Source organism: Megalobrama amblycephala, linkage group LG9 (assembly GCF_018812025.1).
Source record: "Megalobrama amblycephala isolate DHTTF-2021 linkage group LG9, ASM1881202v1, whole genome shotgun sequence".
NCBI lineage: Eukaryota > Metazoa > Chordata > Actinopteri > Cypriniformes > Xenocyprididae > Megalobrama > Megalobrama amblycephala.
The window spans coordinates 42,880,992-42,901,963 of NC_063052.1; the positions used below are offsets into that span (position 1 = coordinate 42,880,992).

The window sequence follows — 20,972 nt, forward strand, 5'->3', positions numbered from 1 at the left end:
TATAAAGCCCTTCTCATCATTTCAGTCCTGTTTAGGAGACACAACATCTGCCTTTTATTTCTGTAATACTCAAGACGAACATTACGATCAGCTCATTTACTCTGTGTTTTGATGTCGGTGAAGCAGCAAATCCCTTCTGTCCCGTACACAGACGCGTCCTCTGAGAGTGTCCACGGCAGCGAGACGGGCGCGGATGACGTCAGCGTGTTTTCAGCAGAAACCGAGACCGATGAAGGGCTGGAGATGTCGCTGAAGATCCAGGGGGCGGGGCTCCTGCACCCAGAGGCGGAGCTCCAGCTGGAGAGGGAGGAGCATCTGATGAGCATCAGCACACGACTGCAGAGCGCCGTAGAGAAGCTGCTCATCGCCATCACTGAGACCACCACTCAGGTACGGCAAGCACAAGCAGCCAAAATAAACACTTCAAATCAGCATATTAGAATGATTTCTGAAGGATCATGTGACACTGAAGACTGGAGTAATGATGCTGAAAATTCAGCTTTGCATCACAGGAATAAATTACACTTTACTATATACTCACATAGAAAACAGCTGATTTACATTGGAATAATATTTCACTATTTTTGATCAAATAAACACAGCTTTGGTGAGCAGAAGAGACTCTTTCTAAAACATTAAACAGTCTTAATGACCAGTATGAAACAGCACTTGACAGATAACTTTTGACACACATTGGGAGCAGGATTAGGTCATATATTGAGAGCGTGTGTTGGTTAAACACGTTGTCTTTGGATCATTAACTAGCGCTGCTGGTTATATCAGATGGACTCTCCCATGAGGCATCAGGGCTCAAAGTAATGCTCAGAGGAGACACGTTCTGTACAGTGGGCGGGGCCGGTCGCCTGTAGATACCAGCAGATTTGCATAATGCTTTTGGTCTCCGTGGCAGCAGCTTAACATCCGTAAAGCTGTGGGCGTGTGAAGTAAAGCGAAACCTTGTTTCACAATAGTGTATGTAGCTTCGCTCTGATCATCACTTCCTGCAGGAGATAAATATCTTGAATGCTGAATTTGGTGATATTTATGTTTTATGCCACAGATTTAAAGATCAGATCTTGTTCCACTTGAAATGTGAGCAGATGTGCATGTGGCGATTAAAATGAAATTGTCTTAAGCTGCTAATGCTGGAGTTTTCAAACTGGGATCCGTGGAAATGTTTACAGAAAATGTAAAAAAAAAATAATAATATGATTTAATAAATAAATAGATTAAAATATATAAATAAGAAGGTTAAAATAGATTAAAATACAAATTTAATATAAATAAATGAATAAAAATAAATAAATAAATATTAGATTAAAATAAACATTTGATATAAGTAAATAAATAAAATGAATAATAAAATTGAAAGAAATGAATTGTAAAAGTTAAAAATAGATTAAATAAATAAAAATAGTTTAAAATAAAAAGAGATAAATAGATTTAATTAAATAAACAAAAACATTTAAAATACAAATTTTATATAAATGAATAAATAAATAATTAAATAAATAACAAATATTAAATTAAAATAATAAAACAGTAATTGATTGAAAAAATAATTATTTTAATAATAAAATAAAAATGTGATATTGGTAAATGAATAAAATAAATAATAAAATTAGATTAAAATAAACAAATAAATAATGCATAGTAAAGTACTATAGTGAATGAATGAATAAATAAATAAATAAATAAATAAATAAATGGCAAATAATAGATTAATAAAATAATGAGATCAAAAAGAATATTACAATTACTTTAATAATGAAATAAGTTTTAAATTAGTAAATTAATAAAATAAATATTTAAAAATATTAAAATGCAAATTTGATAAGTTAATGAATAAGATAAATAAGTAACAAATGTTAAATTTAAATGAAAAATTGATATGAATAAATAAATAAAATAAACAATAAAAAGATAAAAAATTATGAAAGTTAATTTAAAATAAATAAATAAATAATATAAACAATGAAAAGATAAACATTTTTAAATAGATAAATTATAAAAGTATATATATATATATATATATATATATATATATATATATATATATATATATATATATAATTAGATTAAAATAAACAAATAAATAATGCATAGTACAGTGATATAGTGAGTAGAAAAAACGTACTAAACAAAATAGTTTCCAAATAATATTTTACACATATTTATATTTTTTTTCACAGTATAAATTGGGTCTTATAAATGTAAATTTATAGCAGCCTTTTGCATCTAAAAGATTGAAAACCCTTATCTTACGTAATCAGAGCCATTCCTCTGTGAAAGCAATAAAAAAACCACAGCAAAAACAGCTGTAAATCAATGCAACACTCATAAATCTGAGCGAAAACATTTAAATCCAGCAGAAGTGAGGATTTACCAGCGGTCTGTGGTGATCAGTTGCTTTAATGGCTTGGTTAATCATGTAATGGCTTGTTCAAGAATGAAGATTCGTGTGGGAGGAGCGGTTAATCAATAATGATGTTATCAGGGAGACTGAGAAGAGAAAATAATTACTCAAATGGAACCAAAGCGCCACATTCCTGATTTATAATCGTCTGAAGCCTTTAAAGGTCTCATTCTCAGTTATGAGGAGCAGGAATCTAGTCGGACAGGCTCGGGCAGGGCGCGGGTGGGTGTGTGTGTGTGTGTGTGTTAAATCAACCTGTCACTCACCTGCAGCCCATGTGACTCCGCCTCCCTGCCGACGTATCACGCACATGTTCACTAACAGGAAGTGCACAGCTGATACAGAGAGAGAGGGAGAGAGAGAGAGGGAGATGATCTCCCCCCGGAGCGCTGCTATGGTCTGTTCTCACTTGTTAATGAGGCCCTGCCTTTTCCCAGGGGACCGTTGCCACGGAAGCATGGAATTGTTAATGAGTTTCCAGCAGGAGTAACCGAGGGAAAGTGAACGAGAGAGTCCTGGTGATTTTACAACTCTCCGGTTTGGATTTCTAGGCTACAGGTTGGAGTTTTGCTCTCCTTTAGTTACCGATCTCTGGAATTACTTGGGATTTGTTCTCCCTGACCGGCCATGTGTGTGTTTACCAACACGGAGGCTCTTCCATAGAGATGTTAACTCACCCGTCGCTTGACAACTAGTCTCAAACGTTAGAGTCGCGAGCGAAGACGAAGGACGGCGCAATGGATTCCTATCGGACGTATTGGAATTCCCACATCCTGCGCGACAGCTGGCTGGATAGCCAGGATCAGGATATTTACGAGGTGGAATCGCGCATCCCGTTGCCGCGACCCTTCCCTCTCAGCCACATGCTGCACGAGAAGAACGCCGTGGTGGTGCAGACGCAGATCTCGCACGTCAACCAGCGGGACAACGGACACCTGCTCAAAGTCGTCTCCAAGATTTCCCTGCCCACTCCTCCGTATACAGTAAGTGTCACCTGAGCAGGTGCTTCCTCATGCAGGAGATCGATTTTGACCTTTGAGAATCATGCGGAGGAAGGTTTACAGCGCTGGAGACGTTCGGCGTCTGTATAGTTAGATAAGAGGAGCTTTTGTACACGTTGACTGGGCTGTAATGAGATTCCAGGGTGTGTTTCTGTGTATGAAGTGTTTTGTGTTTAGACTCGTAACACGAGATCGCTCTCACTGTCGTGTTTTTATAAAATCCTTTTGTTGAAGCTTCTCGCCGGTTCACTCTTGAGTCTGTAACCACATCAAGCACTCAGAGACTTGTTGACATAACTGAGAGAATAATACAGAACGATTTTTAGATCAGACGTGTGTGGCATTGAAACTAAACAAGCATGAACCGTTTAGTCTGTTTAAGTTTATTTGAGCAAAAATACAGTAAAATTGTGAAAAAATATTATGATTTAAAACAGCTGTTTGCTAAGTGAATATATAGTAAGGTGTAATTTATATCCAGTGATCAAAGCTGAATTTTCAGCATCATTACTCCAGTCTTCAGTGTCACATGATCCTTCAGAAATCATTCTAATATGATGATTTGATGCTCAAGAGCTTAAAGGATTAGTTCACTTCTGAATTAAAATGTCCTGATAATTTACTCTCCTCCATGTCATCCAAGATGTTCATGTCTTTCTTTCTTCAGTTGAAAAGAAATTAGGAAAACATTCCAGGATTTTTCTCCATATAGTGGACTTCACTGGGGTTCAACGGGTTGAAGGTCCAAATTGTCAGTTTCAGTGCAGCTTCAAAGAGCTCTACATGATCCCAGACGAGGAATAAGAGTCTTATCTAGAGAAACCATCAGTCATTTTATAAAAAAAATACAAATTATATACTTTTTAACCACAAATGCTCGTCTTGCACTGCTCTGTGATGCTCCACGCATGACGTAATCATGTTGGAAAGGTCACGCGTGACGTAGGCGGAAGTACCGATCCAATGTTTACAAAGTGAACATGCAAAGACAAAGTCAAACGACCTTTACAAAAAAAGGTAAAACAACGATTTTTTATTTTGAAAATGAGATGGAGTTTTTTCGCCCTACTGCGGTACTTCCGCCTACGTCACGCGTGACCTTTCCAACATGATTACGTCATGCGTGGAGCATCACAGAGCAGTGCAAGACGAGCATTTGTGGTTAAAAAGTATATAATGTTTATTTTTTTTTATAAAACAGCGGATGGTTTCTCTAGATAAGACTCTTATTCCTCGTCTGGGATCATGTAGAGCTCTTTGAAGCTGCACTGAAACTGACATTTGGACCTTCAACCCGTTGAACCCCAGTGAAGTCCACTATATGGAATGTTTTCCTAATTTCTTTTCCACTGAAGAAAGAAAGACATGAACATCTTGGATTACATGGAGGAGAGTAAATATTAATTTCTTTTTTAAAAATCCTACTGACCCCAAACTTATGAACAGTAGTGTATATATGCAAATCACTGATCTGTATTCTGGCTTATTCTGAAAACGAGCGTCACATGATCCACATTCCTGTAAACATTCCTAATAAACCATCATGCATCTTCTGTTCCTTTCTGGTAATATTAGAAATAATCACTCTGAGTATTTATTATGATGCTTTTTTAATAATTCCACAAAGTAATGTAATAATCATGTCCCTCAAAACAGCACACACAATCATAACGAATCGCTCGCTGAAGGCCGTGAGGCTGTAATGATGCTCTGCTCATCGTTTACTACTTCATTACTTTAATTCACTCCAGAAACTCTTCAGTCACTGGATGTTTTTCCACTGCCTGCCACTACCTTTTCTCACTGATATAGATCAAAGTTTTTATTACAGTAGATATTCTGAGTTTACATGACACTGATGTCTGATGAATACAGGCATATTTGTTTGTTTTTATAATCTACTGTTACTGCATTCATAAAGCAGTAAATCTTGCATTGCATGCCATGGAGTTCAATCCAGTTCAGATTATAATCCTCAAACCCTGTTTCTCGCCCATCATGATGTTTCTGTCTCCCTCTCAGCTGGAACATGCGCGGATCACGCAGACGGAGCTGATGAGGGAGAAGTTCAGGCACAATGAGGAGATGGAGGAGCTGCTGCGACGACAGGAGGAGCTGCAGGAGCGTCTGTGCGAGGAGGCCAGAGCGCGCGAGCAGCTGGCGCTGGAGCTGCACAAGGCTGAAGGTGTGTGTGTGTGTGTGTGTGTGTGTGTGTGTGTTTGAGGATGTGAGGAGGATCTGTGGAGGATCTGTGTGTGTGTTGGCTGCACGTGAGTGTGTCAAAGAGGTGGGTCGTGTTTGTATATACACAGTGTGTATCATAACCCTTAAAGTCAGCATGAAGCTGCAAGTTGCGCTCATCTTTTCTTCCATATTGTATCGTATTTCAGAATGAAATGTTTTTTTATATACTTGCAGCTCTGTGTCTTCAGTTTAGTGTGTGTTCTTTATATGAGCAGTGTGTGTGTGTGTGTGTGTGTGTGTGTGTGTGTGTGTGTTTGATCTAGATCAGGGATTCCAAATCTTTTTTTGTAAGCTGAACCCCTTTGAGCTAAAATAAGATTTTAAGTCAATATTTTAATAAGTTAACAACACATTCACATGTTCACTGTTCACTGATAAAGGGTTCGTTCACCCAAAAATGAAAATAATGTCATTAATTACTCACCCTCATTTTGTTCCACACCCGTAAGACCTTCATTCATCTTCAGAACACAAATTAAGATATTTTTGATGAAATCCGAGAGCAATCAGACAGCAATTTAACAAACACTCTTGGATTTCATCAAAAATATCTTAATTTGTGTTCTGAAGATGAATGAAGGTCTTACGGGTGTGGAACGACATGAGGGAGAGTATTTAATGACAGAAATCTCATTTTTGGGTGAACTAACCCTTTAATGGGCACACTTAAAATCATTTATTTGTTTTAATTTTACACTTATTATTGTGTTAATTTTTAGTGTTTTATTTCAATTTTAATTTATTTTAATTTATAACTTTTGTGATTTTATACATTTTTACTAAGTGTTTTTTAATGTTTTTATTTTAAAATCATTTTCCAATTTTGATTTACATTTTATGATTTTATAAATATTTACCAACCATTGTATTTTGATCGTTTTATTTTAAAATAATTTGTCTATTTAAATTTGCCATTTTTATGATTTTATTAATTTTTAGGAAGTTTTATTTTGATTGTTTTCATTTTAAAATCATTTACCTATTTTAATTTTATATTCTATGATTTTATTAATTTTTAGTAATTGTTTTATTTTGATTGCTTTTATTTGAAAATATTTTTTTAAATATTTATTTTAAAGTTTTATGATTTTTTTTTATTTTTTTAAACAAATCACCTGCAGTTTCCTCACAAAACAGTTTAGAGACACAAGGATCAGTTTTCTCTTTCACTTCTGAAGAAGCTCAGGACAGACAGTTGATTGATCGATCTGTGTGTGTGTGTGTGTGTGTGTGTGTGTGTGTGTGTGTGTGTGTGTGTGTGTGTGTGTGTGTTGGTGACAGCAGTGGCTGGTACTTTAACAAACACACACACACACCAACATTCAGAGACTTTCTAACAGACCAGCATTATGAGTGTGTTGTCACGGTTACTCTCTTTTGTTTTATTCATTTTCTTTGTGCATGGTGGAAATTGGCATATCGTAAATATTTGAATGTTAGATTGTTTAGTTTGCTATTTACGACTGAACGTTTACCATAGTCATTTCACAAGACAGTGTGATAGCACTGAAACAGACAGTGACATAGATCACATGCTGCTGTGATGGATTGTGGGAGTGTCTCCCTGCGTGATGTTTGCTCTTCTCTCACTAATTTGTCATACTGACGGTCATGTGACATAATTCCACCACATCAGACCTACTTGGACAGTCACTTAAAACATCATTTTAAGTGAATCTATTACTTTACGAACCATTTTGTGTTCATTTAGGTGCGGCATGTTCTTCTGAAATTAGTCTTTAATAGTTTTAATTCTTTAAATTGTCGTGACCTAAATGTTTGTCTCATTAAAACATGTAATCTGATAATAAACCTCTGTCTCTCGCACGAATGAGCGCATGTTTGAAACGAGAAGCGTATCATCATCAAACTGGCCTGCAGGAGCGTCTGATGTTCCTGTGAGAGTCTGTGGTTTGATCATCTTTTATTATATTATTCTGCCGCGTGTCTGTACATGACTGCTGATTCTGTGTTCAGTGCATATGAACCGTCACTGTGTCTATATTTACAAGCATTCGTTCAGCTTCACAACTAATACATTTAAATGCATATTTAAATACAGGAATGTGTTTTTGCTTTAGTTGTCCAACAAGTGTTATTCTCAGTGTTTCAGTTATCATGCTGACAGTACTGATAGCTTTTGTTGTTGTTTCAGTGGCTGTGATCTTCCGTCATGTGTGTCGTGTCGAGCTCTTTTGTTAGTCTGATCGCTCACTGCGACCTCATTTCATTTGCAAATGACCTTAAAGAGTGTCAGATCTTTGTCATTAAATATTCATGAGTTATTGCGTGCCTGTGGCTGAATGAACAACTGTGTGTCTGTATGTGGAGCGGTGTTATTAAATACTGCTAAACTCCACCATGAGCTTCACAAGTGACACAAGCCTCGTCCTGCAATGTTCTTTTCCTTGTGAATATTCTGTTAAACACACTTGGAAGATGTTAATGTTTGAGCTGAAAGAATGTTGATTCATATTTCTCCTGAAGTGTTGGAGTTTATTGAGTGAGATTGAGAGGAGAGTCAGTGACCTGTAACAGATTTGGGGCAGAAATGCTTTGTTGTGTTCAAACCCTGTTAACCAAATAGAGCCTGACGTGTGTGTGTGTGAATGTGAGTGAGTGAGTGAGTGTGAGTGTGTGTTTGTTTGTGAGTGTATGGGGGGGGGGGGATCCCACAATTTACATCTATTTCCTTTTTTTCCCACTATTTCCCTCTTTTTCCCTCAATTTCCCACTATTTCCCTCCACACTATTTCCTACTATTTCCCACCATTGCCGTCTGTTTCCCACTATTTCCCTCTGTTTCCCACTACTTCCTTACACAGTATTTCCCTCTATTTCCCATTATTTCCCTCTATTTCCCACTATTTCCCTCCACACTATTTCCCACTATTTCCCTCTTTTTCCAACTATTTCCCTCTATTTCCCACTATTTTCCTCTTTTCCCTCTATTTCCCATTATTTCCCACTATTTCCCTCCACACTATTTCCCTTTATTTCCTACTATTTCCCACCATTTCCGTCTGTTTCCCACTATTTCCCTCTTTTTTCCAACTATTTCCCTCTATTTCCCACTATTTTCCTCTTTTCACTCTATTTCCCACTATTCCCATCCACACTATTTCACATTATTTCCCTCTATTTCCCACTATTTCTCTCCACAATATTTCCCTCTATTTCCCACTATTTCCCTCTTTTTCCAACTATTTCCCTCTATTTACCATTATTTCCCTCTATTTCTCACTATTTCTCTCCACAATATTTTCCTCTATTTCCCACTATTTTCCTCTTTTTTCCTCTATTTCCCATTGTTTCCCTCTATTTCCCACTATTCCCCTCCACACTTTTCCCCCCATTTCCCCCATTTCCCCCATTTCCCACCATTGCCCACCATTTTCCTCTATTTCCCATTATTTCCCTCTATTTCCCACTATTTTCCTCTTTTTCCCTCTATTTCCCATTATTTCCCTCTATTTCCCACTATTCCTCTCCACACTATTTCCCACTATTTCCCTCCACACTATTTCCCTCTATTTCCCTCTTTTTTCAACTATTTCCCATTATTTCCCTCTATTTCCCACTACTCCCCTCCACACTATTTCCCTCTATTTCCCCCTATTTCCCACCATGTCCCTCTATTTCCCTCTATTTCCCACTATTTCCCACTATTTCCCTCTTTTTCACACTATTTCCATCTATTTCCCTCTATTTCCCACCATTTCCCTCTATTTCCCATTATTTTTCTCTATTTCCCACTATTTCCCTCCACTCTATTTTCTTCTATTTCCCTCTATTTCCCCCTATTTCCCACCATTCCCTCTATTTCTAACTATTTCCCTCTTTTTCACACTATTTCCATCTATTTCCCACTATTTTCCTCGTTTCCCCTCTATTTCCTACTATTTCCCTCTATTTCCCATTATTTCCTTCTATTTCCCACTATTTCCCTATTTCCCATTGTCCACTGGCGCAGAGCAGAATAAGCATTTTCAATTCATTTGTAACTCAACTTCCATAAGAATGAACTAAAAACACTTGCTCTGCTCCTGTGCTGCTGTGCGCATTTTACTTTCGCTTTCAAATTAGCGGCAATTGATTGAATAGTGGGTTCATTATTATTCTTGATGAAAAACACAACAACAAAACAGTACAATGATAAACTCACTTTTACATTTCGCTTTGAAACCAAACCAAGTCTTGTCAGTCAGAAGTGAGGCGAAATGGGTGAAGTGAGGTGAAATCTGACTCCTGTTGCTGATCTGTGCTGCGACTCTTGAATTGAGCAGACGCCTTCAGTTTTTAATTGTAGTGTCTGTTCTCTAACTGAACTAAATGATTTTTATTAGGCTACTATAAAAAATCAAAACGACAGTGGGGGGGCAGTGCTGCGGTGGGCAAGTGATGTAACGGGTATAACAGATGACCACTGGTAACACCGACTATCGCAGCAAGCCTAGTGTGTGTTTTTGTGTTTGTGTGTGTGTATGTGTTGCTTTTGTTAATCTGTGTGGTGTTTCATTCAGCTGGAGTGTCACATTACACATGCAAATCAATGAAGTGTTATATTTTACTTCAGAAGATTTGTTATTTTTAGAGATCTTATATCAGCTGCCATGCCCATACAAAAACAAACAACATTCAGTGTTTCCCTCAGGATTCTGTGAGACTGTGGTGGGTGGATCTCGGTCCCTCTATGGGCGTCAGGGGACATGTGTCTGTGTAATGTATACTGTGACTTCAGTCTTCATTAGATTCACACTTGTATTTTAGGAAGCCAAACAGTAAGAATAGAATAATAATAATGGCCTTATATCTCACAGAATTCTCAAATGCTAAACGTTAAACACGAGCCAGAGTTGTGAACTGAGCCGTTCTGAGACATGGAAAACACCGGATCATGAGCTGACCGCGCACATCGCTATGAAACACGCAGCACAAACAGACTATATACATATTTAATTAAATTTAATGAAATCGCAGTCTTTTGCGCTTTGATAAGGGCAAAAAGCCATATCGTGCTTTCAATTTTAGTTCGTTTGACAGATGCTTTGCCAAAGCAATGGCGCATAACACAGTTAGAGATCTTTAATGTTATTATGAGAAATTTGAACATTTTTCAGTTCATTATGAAACTGTTGTGGTCACCAGAGTTTAGGTACTTAATGGGAAACACTGAACATTAATACAACCTCACAAATAAAGACAAAGACTTGATCTGCAAATACCCAGAAATCATTTAAACCTCCTCCTGTTGATTCAAACCAAATGGCTGTTTGTGAACTAGGATGGATGCTGTCCAGTTCAAATGTGAAGCTTTTATCATCACAGTACTAACCGTGGTGATGTGTTTGTGTTCAGGTTTGATTGACGGCTACACCGGCGAGCGTCTGGCGCTGGAGCAGCAGATCCGCGAGCACGCCGAACTGCAGCTGCACCTGGAGCAGGAGCTGCATGTGACCGGCAGCCGTCTGCGTGAACTCGAGCAGGAGCGACAGCAGATACACGACGAACGCCAGCTGCTGTCACGGCAACAGGACGCCATGAGAGACGGGGCGGGGTCTCGAGAGCTACGTATGTCACGTGTCTTACGTTCGCTGTGATTTGATTGGTTTAAATTTCAGAGGAATGATATGTGATAAACACTGAAGCTGAAAGTGTTCATGGGTAAAATCAGAGTATGCAGAATGATTAACTGATGATTTATTTGTTTATAGGTTGTGTCAGTATTGATTCTCAAGGCCCGTTCACACTGAACACGAATTTTCACCATGACAAGATGCTAAATTAAACAATGCTAGCTGCAACTCGAACATTACAGTCCAGAGAGAGCACGTCATTTCCAGTTCCTGTACAAACAAAAACATGTTATGATCATATTTCATGCCAAAACCAAAAGAAAAAATATATATATTTTGCATAAAGAAAATTAAATCCGTTTTTAGTTTTAAAAAAAAAAAATATTATTAATAGATAATAATATTAAATAATATTTAATTAATTTTAAATAATAATTGTTATTTTTATGACAATTAAACATTTTAGTATTATTTTTGTGTTATTTATTTACAATTATAGTATTTATTAATATTTTTAATTAGCTTTTGTTTTGATATTTTAGTTTTCATTTTAATTTTAGTTAAGATTTTAGTATGCGTATATAATTTTTTTAAATATTTCTATTTGGCTTTCATTTATTTTGGTTTTAGTTTTAGTAATATTCAACTTAAACTTGTTTATTTCAGTTAGTTGCCAAGAACTGTTATTTTAGTATAATTAAGATATTATTGTAGTTTTTATTAATATTTTGAATTAGATTTTATGTGTATATTTTCCGTTTTCATTTTAATTTCAGTTAAAGTTTTAGTAATTTTCTTGTGTGTTTTTGTCATTTTCATTAATATTTATATAGTTTTTATTCATTTTTATTTCATTTTTTGTTATTTTAGTACATTGTTAAACTAAATGAAAATAGGAAATGTTTCATTGGCATCTAGCTGAAATAAAATACGTTTTTATTTTATTTATTTTATTTTAATTTTTATTTTATTTCAAGTAACGAAAATGTTTTTAGGGTTTTAAGATTTTGTTAAAATAATAACCGTGTTGCAACATTTCTAATTTTTATTTATATGTACTAAATTTTTAAGTTTAAGTTGTTCATCTAATATTTATATTTTATTTTATTACAGCTTTATTTTAATTAGCAAAAACAACTTTTAATAATTTTAGTTTTAGTTAATAATGACACTGCAATCTAGCAAATTTTCCCTCTAAATTTTGAAAAACACGTTTTCTTTCGTTCAAGTTTCTCTCAAGTTTGCAGTTATTTTGGTGTCAGGTGTGGTGTGAACAGGCCTTCAGACGTGAGTTCAGATGTTTACAGGTGCATGAAGTGCCAAATCCCCCGCCGGAGAATCTGAAGATGCTTTAACAGCGCACAGACGCGGATGTTGTCACGTCTCCATGCGTCACTTGTTTCTGCCTTCTTTCCTCCTGTATTTGCATGATGAACGTGTTGTTTTCACTCTCTCTTTCCTCAGGACTAGTTGAGGCTGCTCTTGACGCAGCACCTGAAGCAGGTGTGTGTGAGTGTGTGTGTGTGTGAGTGTGTGTTCACGAGCTGCATGGCCGGCCCGCCGTGTCTCACTGTCTCTGATCAATACACCAGTAACAGCAGCTTGGAGCTTTGCTTGCTTTTGGCTCCTGATGGACTAACCGCTGCCTCACTTTAACTCACTCAACATCACATTCTGTCTGCTGGAAACACGCTAGCATGATTAACTGAGGCTAGCAGGTGTGATCGATCTCCTGATTGAACAGCCATCTTATTTGGGCAATTTCACTACAGGAATATGGATGGAATTGTATTTCACTGGAAACAATTCTAAATATATATTCTAAATATAAACCATGTGACTATATTAGATTGATGGCTGTTCAATAAGGGACACGTTTCCTTTTCTTTTTCCTTTCTTTTTTGCATTTGCACTCTTATCCCCCGTCCTCTCCTGCACTGTGGGTTCGTTCGGTGGTTGCTGACCGGATCATGTGATTATGGATCATACAGGAATGGGAACGATTGTGGGAAATGTCTTCTGTCTATGTGCCATATCTAGTAGGATGCAAAAGTGGAGAACTGCAGAGAACATTCACTAATGAATTTCATATTTCATGCCAAAATCAAAAGAACAAAATGCAAAGTTATATTTTTATTTTTTTATTTTATTATTTTTATGTCAGTTAAGCAGTGTTATTCTAGTATTATTTTTATACCATCATGGTATTTATTAACATTCTGAAGAAGCTTTAATTTTGTATCTTCAATTTTCATTTTCATTTTAGTAAGCTTTTGTCATTTTTATTTTTATATATATTTCCTTTTTTCCCCTTAGTTTTATATTATTTTAGTACTTAAACATAAACTGAATTATTTTAGTTAGTTGCAAAGGCATTCTTTTTATTTTTTTTTATTTTAATTTTTCATGTAATATTTAATTTGTAATATTTTTAGTTTTAGTCAACAATAATAACACTGTAATTAAGCACATTTGCCTTTAAAATTTCCATAAAATTTTAAGGCAAATGTGCTTAATTGCAGTGTTATTATTGTTTCCATAAAAATCTATTTTCCTCCTTTTTTTTTTTATTATTATTATTATTATTATTATTACTGTCATTTTCATTAAGCAATTAAGCAATGTTATATAAGTATTATTTTTATACCATTGTGATATTTATTAATATTTTAAAAAGTGGTTTTTGTTTTGTATTTTTATTTTCAGTTTTCATTTTAATAGTTCTAATAGTTTTTAGTTTAACATTTTAGTACTTCAACTTCAACTTTTTTATTTTTTAAAAATGAATTTTTAAATAAGTAAAAATAATAAAAAAATTTACTTATTTAAATGTGCTAATTTATTTCAGTTAGTTGCAAAGGCAACATTTTCTACTTTTCGTTTGTTTTTTTCAGTTAAGTTTTTCTTTTAATATTTAATTAGTTTGTTTCTTTTGATTTTGTGGTTAAATATGATCTGAACACAATGAGTTTTATGAGATTCATTTTATTCCGTATAAAAATGTTTGCAGTTTAATTATCAAAGTCCATCTGCAGTTTATAAAGACTGAGAACATAAACTCTCAATAAAGATTTTTTAAAAAAAACTTTCATTATTGGTCTTGAATTCAAAACCGTGAATGAATCTCTGGAGCTGCTCCGTTTTTGTCATCCGTCAAACATCGCCTGTCCTTCTCTCCTAACGTGCTTGTGGCTGTTCTCAGACCTGCTGGAGGAGACGGAGAAGCTGATGGCGGAGAAGGTGGAGGTGCAGCGTCAGGCGCAGAAGGAGAGCGGCGAGCTGCTGCAGCAGGTGAAGCACCTGGAGGCGGAGCTGGAGGAGCAGGTGAGCCGCTTACAGGAGCTGCAGGACATGCGCCGCGCGGAGGGAGACGACCTGCGCCAGCAGATCCAGGCCTTGGAGAAACAGCTGGAGAACAACCGCAAGTTCATGGACGTAAGTCGTGTATATCAGGGCCTTAAGTGTGTCACATGACCCGAACGGCTCAAACCTGACCTGTTTCTGTCGTTCTGTTGATCAGGAGCAGGCCGCGGACAGGGAACACGAGCGCGACGTCTTTCAGCAGGAGATTCACAACCTGGAGCAGCAGCTGAAGAATCCGCCCAAAACAGGAACAGGAAGTGACCGCAGGGACAGAGAGGTACAACACCAGATCTTTCGCCCTGAAGCCTCCTGCTAGTTTCGCTCTCGCCTTTAGTCCTCAAACAATGAGCTGGAGAGCTTGTGTTCTCTCGGCTGGACTGATGTCAACTCAGAGTATTGATTTACACACACAAACACCTCCAAACAGCAGAACTACTCTAAAACCAGCAAGAATACAACAGAAGTCTTAATAAACAGCCTGTTTATAGTCATAAAATGGTGTTCGTAACCAATTGTATTTCCATGATATGACACATTTCTGCAGTAATGAGTCCTAAAAGCCAGAAATTAGTATTTTAGGGTTAATTTTAAGGTTTTTGATTAAATGCCATATATATATATATATATACAGTACAGTCCAAAAGTTTGGAACCACTAAGATTTTTAATGTTTTTAAAAGAAGTTTCGTCTGCTCACCAAGGCTACATTTATTTAATTAAAAATACAGTAAAAAACAGTAATATTGTGAAATATTATTACAATTTAAAATAACTGTTTTCTATTTGAATATATTTGACAAAGTAATTTATTCCTGCGATGCAAAGCTGAATTTTCAGCATCGTTACTCCAGTCTTCAGTGTCACATGATCCTTCAGAAATCATTCTAATATGCTGATTTGCTGCTCAAGAAACATTTATGATTATTTTCAATGTTGAAAACAGTTGTGTACTTTTTTTTTCAGGATTCCTTGATGAATAGAAAGTTCAAAAGAACAGCATTTATCTGAAATACAAAGCTTCTGTAGCATTATACACTACCGTTCAAAAGTTTGGGGTCAGTAAGAATTTTTATTTTTATTTTTTTGAAAAGAAATTAAAGAAATTAATACTTTTATTCAGCAAGGATGCATTAAATCGATCAAAAGTGGCAGTAAAGACATTTATAATGTTACAAAAGATTAGATTTCAGATAAACACTTTTCTTTTGAACTTTCTATTCATCAAATAATCCTGAAAAAAAATATTGTACTCAAATATTTTGTACAATTGTACACATTAAATGTTTCTTGAGCAGCAGATCAGCATATTAGAATGATTTCTGAAGGATCATGTGACACTGAAGACTGGAGTAACGATGCTGAAAATTCAGCTTTGCATCACAGGAATAAATTACTTTGTCAAATATATTCAAATAGAAAACAGTTATTTTAAATTGTAATAATATTTCACAATATTACTGTTTTTTACTGTATTTTTAATTAAATAAATGTAGCCTTGGTGAGCAGACGAAACTTCTTTTAAAAACATTAAAAATCTTAGTGGTTCCAAACTTTTGGACTGTACTGTATATATATGTATATATATGAAGAATTTGGTTCCAAAACACGATAAACGGCATTTTAAAAAAAATTGAATTTCCGCCAAAATCAATATTGTATCTGGTCATTTATTAATTTTGCGCAAAATGCGATATCCGTCTTGTTATTTTGTCATTTCTCCCTTTCTTTCCAAAACGTGACAAACGGCAGTCTCCTTTTTCTGCAGAGCGTGATATATCCGCTCAACCAATCACAGCGCTCCATTCCACGCTCCGTAAACAGTAATGGTGGTGCCCTGAATACAGCCGGCTTCCTAGTTTTCCTTACTTTGTGATCAACAAAAACAGAAAAATGAATGATTTTGACGGCATTGATGAACCTGTGGTGGTTTCTGTGGTGGGGAAGAAACGCAAGTCATGGAAATGTAATCATTAACGTGAGGAGATGAAGAAGATGAGGCACTCGGTCAAGCTGTTGCTTGTTCCACGACAGCATCAAACTTCTGTTGCGGTCCACAAAACTGAATCATGAACAGTTTTTAAAAGCCGTTTTTAATACCAATGTACTCGACAAATGTGTTTATTTAACCGTGCGGTGGCGCCAGATACTCTTTAATCGCTAATGACAAATAATTTAATTATAACATTAACAAGATGACCCGCTGAATTCATTTTTAGTAAAATGTCTGTATTTAAGATAAATATTGGCAAAGTTCAGACTCTGTCATATATGTGAATCTACTTACTTTGTTGTGTATTTTCAATATGAAAAAAACTTTTATATTGATGGATTAATTGCATTTTGAAAAAAAAAAAACATCATGGATTATATTGCATTTTGGATTATTGCAAAAAGTAATCCGTTTTTATAATAAATCTTTTAAAATCAAAATGTAGATTTGAATTTTTAATGTTTTTATAACCAAAAGATGCTATGTGAAAGTTTGAAACAGAAAATAGTGTTTTTTATCTTGCCACTTTCTTGGTAAAGAAACACCTTTTTACTCAAATTAATCAAAATGGAGTTATTGTGTTTTGGAACCAAACTCTTCAAATATATAAACACATTCAGTCCTTTACAGCTTCAGCATGTGCAGAAATAAAGACACAAGAACAGAATGGCAGTCAGTTGCCAGGCAGCGACACACACACACACACACACACGTCTGATGTCATGTGACTGCTCTCCTCATCTCTCTCTCTCTCTCAGGTGCAGGAGTTGAGCCGCGCGCTGCAGGAGAAGTCGGACTGCTGCAGTGAGCTGCTGTTGAGCGCGGAGCAGCTGCAGCGGGATGTGCGCGAGAGAGACGAGGAGATCGAGACGCTCGGAGCGCGCGTGAGAGAGCTGGAGCAGACGCTCATGCACCGGGTCAGTGTGTGTTCTGCTCGTGACGCAGCGCTAGTGCTGTTAGCGGCCAGTCTTACTCCGCTGGGATGCCGTGTGTGTGTGTGTATGACGAATGGGAGTGTCTGAATGCTGAACGTGTGTGTGTCCTTGCTGGGTGTGAATGTGTGTGTGAATGCAGTGATTTAGTGTCACGTCTCTGCTTTAATGATCATATTCTGTGTGTGTGTGTGTGTGTGTGTTGTTAGGTTTGTATGTCAGCGAGATCAGAAGATCTGTTTGTGTGTCTGATTTGATGGATGTGCAGTAGAAATGGGTCTAGATGTTATTCTTAGTTTTTTTATCTTGAATATTTTTAGCGTGTTTCTGTCTGGTTACTGTAAGCTTACCGTCAACACGCTAACACGTTTTCCACTACCCTATTTATGTGACCTTGAGTTCTAAAAAGGAAATAAATAAATAAATGAATGAATGAATGAATAAATAAATAAATAAATATTATTTTCTCATGCAAATTTTTATTTTGATTATTGATTTTTTTTTATTACTTATTTTTATTATTATTTATTTATATGAATAAATAATAATAATAATATTTTGTCATGTAACTGTATTTTTTAATATTGATATTAATGTTATTTTTGTTGTTGTGTTTTTTTATTTTATTTTACTTCTACTTATTGTTATTGTATTATTATTATTATTATTAATATTATTTTTATATTTTGTAACTTTTTTATATTAAAAAATATAATTTTTTATATTAAAAAATATAATTTTTTATAATATAAAAATATAATTATATTTTTATAACTTTATTTAATTATTGATATTAATATGTTATTTTTGTTGTTGTGTTTTTTTATTTTACTTCTACTTATTGTTATTGTATTATTATTATTATTATTATTATTATATTTTGTAACTTTTTTATATTAAAAAATATTTTTTTTATAATATAAAAATATAATTATATTAATTATTGATTATTAATAATATTAATTATTGATTATTTTTATTTATTTTATTATTATTACTTTTTAGTATTTATTTATACAAAAAATACAAAATAAAAATATTTAAAAAAAATATAAAAATATATATTTTTGTATAAAAATATACAAAAAAATTATGCATACAGTATTTTATGTAACTGTATTTTTGAATATTGATATAATTGTTATTTTAGTTGTTGTTTTTATTATTATTATAATTATGCCATTCAACTTTATTATTAATAAATACATTTATAAAATATATGCAAATATATTAAATAAATAAATAAACAAATAAATAAATAATATTCTTCTACTAATAATAATGTTTATTATTTTTTATTTGGAATATTATTATTGTTATTGTTATTATTTTTTATTATTCTCATCATCATTATTGTTCTGTATAGCTGTGTGCCGTTTGTTAGTGATCTGCAAAACTACATATTTTCAAAATAGCACGTGGGTCTCCTGTTTGACTAATTAGTTAATCGTTCTTACAGAAGTCTGTATAATTGATTCTGATTCTCATCAGACGTGACAGACGAAAAGTTTCTAAATAAGCTAGTGAACCTCACTGATCAGCTGACCGCTGTGACCCTCACTACTGTGTCTGCTGCACTCGTGGATTTGTTCATGTCCTGATGTATGTTCGTGTGTTGTTTGTTTCTGTATGCAGGTTGAGAGGTTCAGCATGTGTCCATGGCGAGCCGAGGAGACGTCACACTGGAAGCTCAGCTCCAGACTGAGAGAGAGGCACTGGACAGGAAGGAGAAAGAGGTACTTCCTGTCACTGACACAACATGATAATGACACAATAATGATGTGCACCGATAAATCATTTAGAATAAACACTGTAAATAGGAATTGTCCATTTTGATGTAAATAGTATACCGTGTGTGTGTGTGTGTGTGTGTGTGTGTGTGTGTGTGTAGATAGTGAATCTGGAGGAGCAGCTGGAGCAGTTCCGTGAGGAGCTGGAGAACAAGAGCGAGGAGGTGAATCAGCTCCACATGCAGCTGGAGATCCAGAGGAAGGAGATCAGCAGCCATCAGCAGGACCTGCAGGCTCAGGCCCGACTCGCACAGGTCAGAAAACACACACACACACACACACACACTCTTGCATAAGAGGCTGTTTCACACTTAGATTTATTTCACACTTCAGGTTCATTTTCAGAGTCTGATTCTGCCCACGCGTGTCTCATTGTGTTCTGTGTGTTTGCGTGACTAAGATGATTATCATTGTGAGTGTGATCACTTCACTTGTTTTTACTACAAAACTGAACACACACACACACACACACAGAATAATATCTGACACTGATGTGTGTGCAGTAAATTCAGTTTTCTGATCGTCAGCAGTTGTTTGATCCTCACCCCTGCTGAAAACAGCTTAAAGCAGCCTGAGATATAAACCATCAAACCAGACCAGGTCAGTCCATATGCTGGCCGGATGAAACCTTTAACCCTATAAAGCCCTCTGTGTCATGTGTGAAACATGAATTTCTAAGACCTGTAAATGATCAAAACTTCACTGACAAACGTCCTTCAGCTCGTGCTTCAAATCTGTGCTGATTTCATCAAGTAAACGTAAGAATAACTTTGATATTGTTATTAATATTACAACTTTACTTGATTATCCAGACATCGTTTATTATAAAAATCATGAGTATCAAATATAATCATCAGGTTTATTTCTCAATCATTGCATTGCATTATATGTTTTAAAACTACAGAGATCTGATCATAGAATTACGTGTTTAAATATCATCTTACTAAGACATATTATTGGCAGATATTGATATTTATATGCATTTAATGTGCTGTACTGTTATAAAGATCCCATTGATTTACATTACAAGCTTCAGAATGACATATAAATATCAGCATCATCTCCAATATTGCATATTTTTGCTCAGTTTGAGTCTCTGAGTTAAAATGTTCCTCCATATTCTCACTTATCAGACTATATGAGCCATAATGCATGCACATAAAACACAAATGCCAACTTTTTCTTTTGATTCAGTCTAAAGGTTAAATAAACCGTACCCTGCTTTACAGGGTTTTTCAGCAGGGGTGTGTCATGTGATTGTGACAGAACCAAATGATGTGTCATGAACTGATTTTGGTGCCGTTCCTGAGTCCAGAAACGAGCTTTTACAGGAACCAACTGAGCAAAACAAACTCAGAGGGTTCAGATCTAGTGTGAAAGCTGTTTTTCTCATGAGACCTTAGAGAAGCATTTCCTTCAGCCCGACTGAAAGAATGCGTTTATATCAGCATTAATGCTGTCTGATCACCTGTTCACATCAAGAACGAGAACTATATTAGTGTCCACAACTTTACAAATGATATTGTTCTGTTTATATATTTATAAGAGCGCTGTCGCTTTAAAAGCTCTTTATGAAAATGCACTATCCAAACTTAAATAGTTGTAATTCAAGAATACTTTGGAATATAGACATAAGGCTGGTCTTGTTTTAAAGATGAAAT

General features: G+C 35.3%; 1 protein-coding gene across 1 annotated transcript in view; it reads left to right on the plus strand.

Moving 5' to 3' along the window:
• Positions 1-20,972, plus strand: part of akap9 (A kinase (PRKA) anchor protein 9) — a 96,749-nt gene that overhangs the window by 51,560 nt on the left and 24,217 nt on the right. The window contains 9 exon segments of the mRNA XM_048203409.1: positions 152-390; positions 5,440-5,602; positions 11,020-11,232; positions 12,702-12,740; positions 14,440-14,672; positions 14,758-14,877; positions 17,348-17,525; positions 19,163-19,257; positions 19,413-19,565. Of these exon segments, the coding sequence (XP_048059366.1) occupies positions 152-390; positions 5,440-5,602; positions 11,020-11,232; positions 12,702-12,740; positions 14,440-14,672; positions 14,758-14,877; positions 17,348-17,525; positions 19,163-19,257; positions 19,413-19,565 (1,433 nt within the window).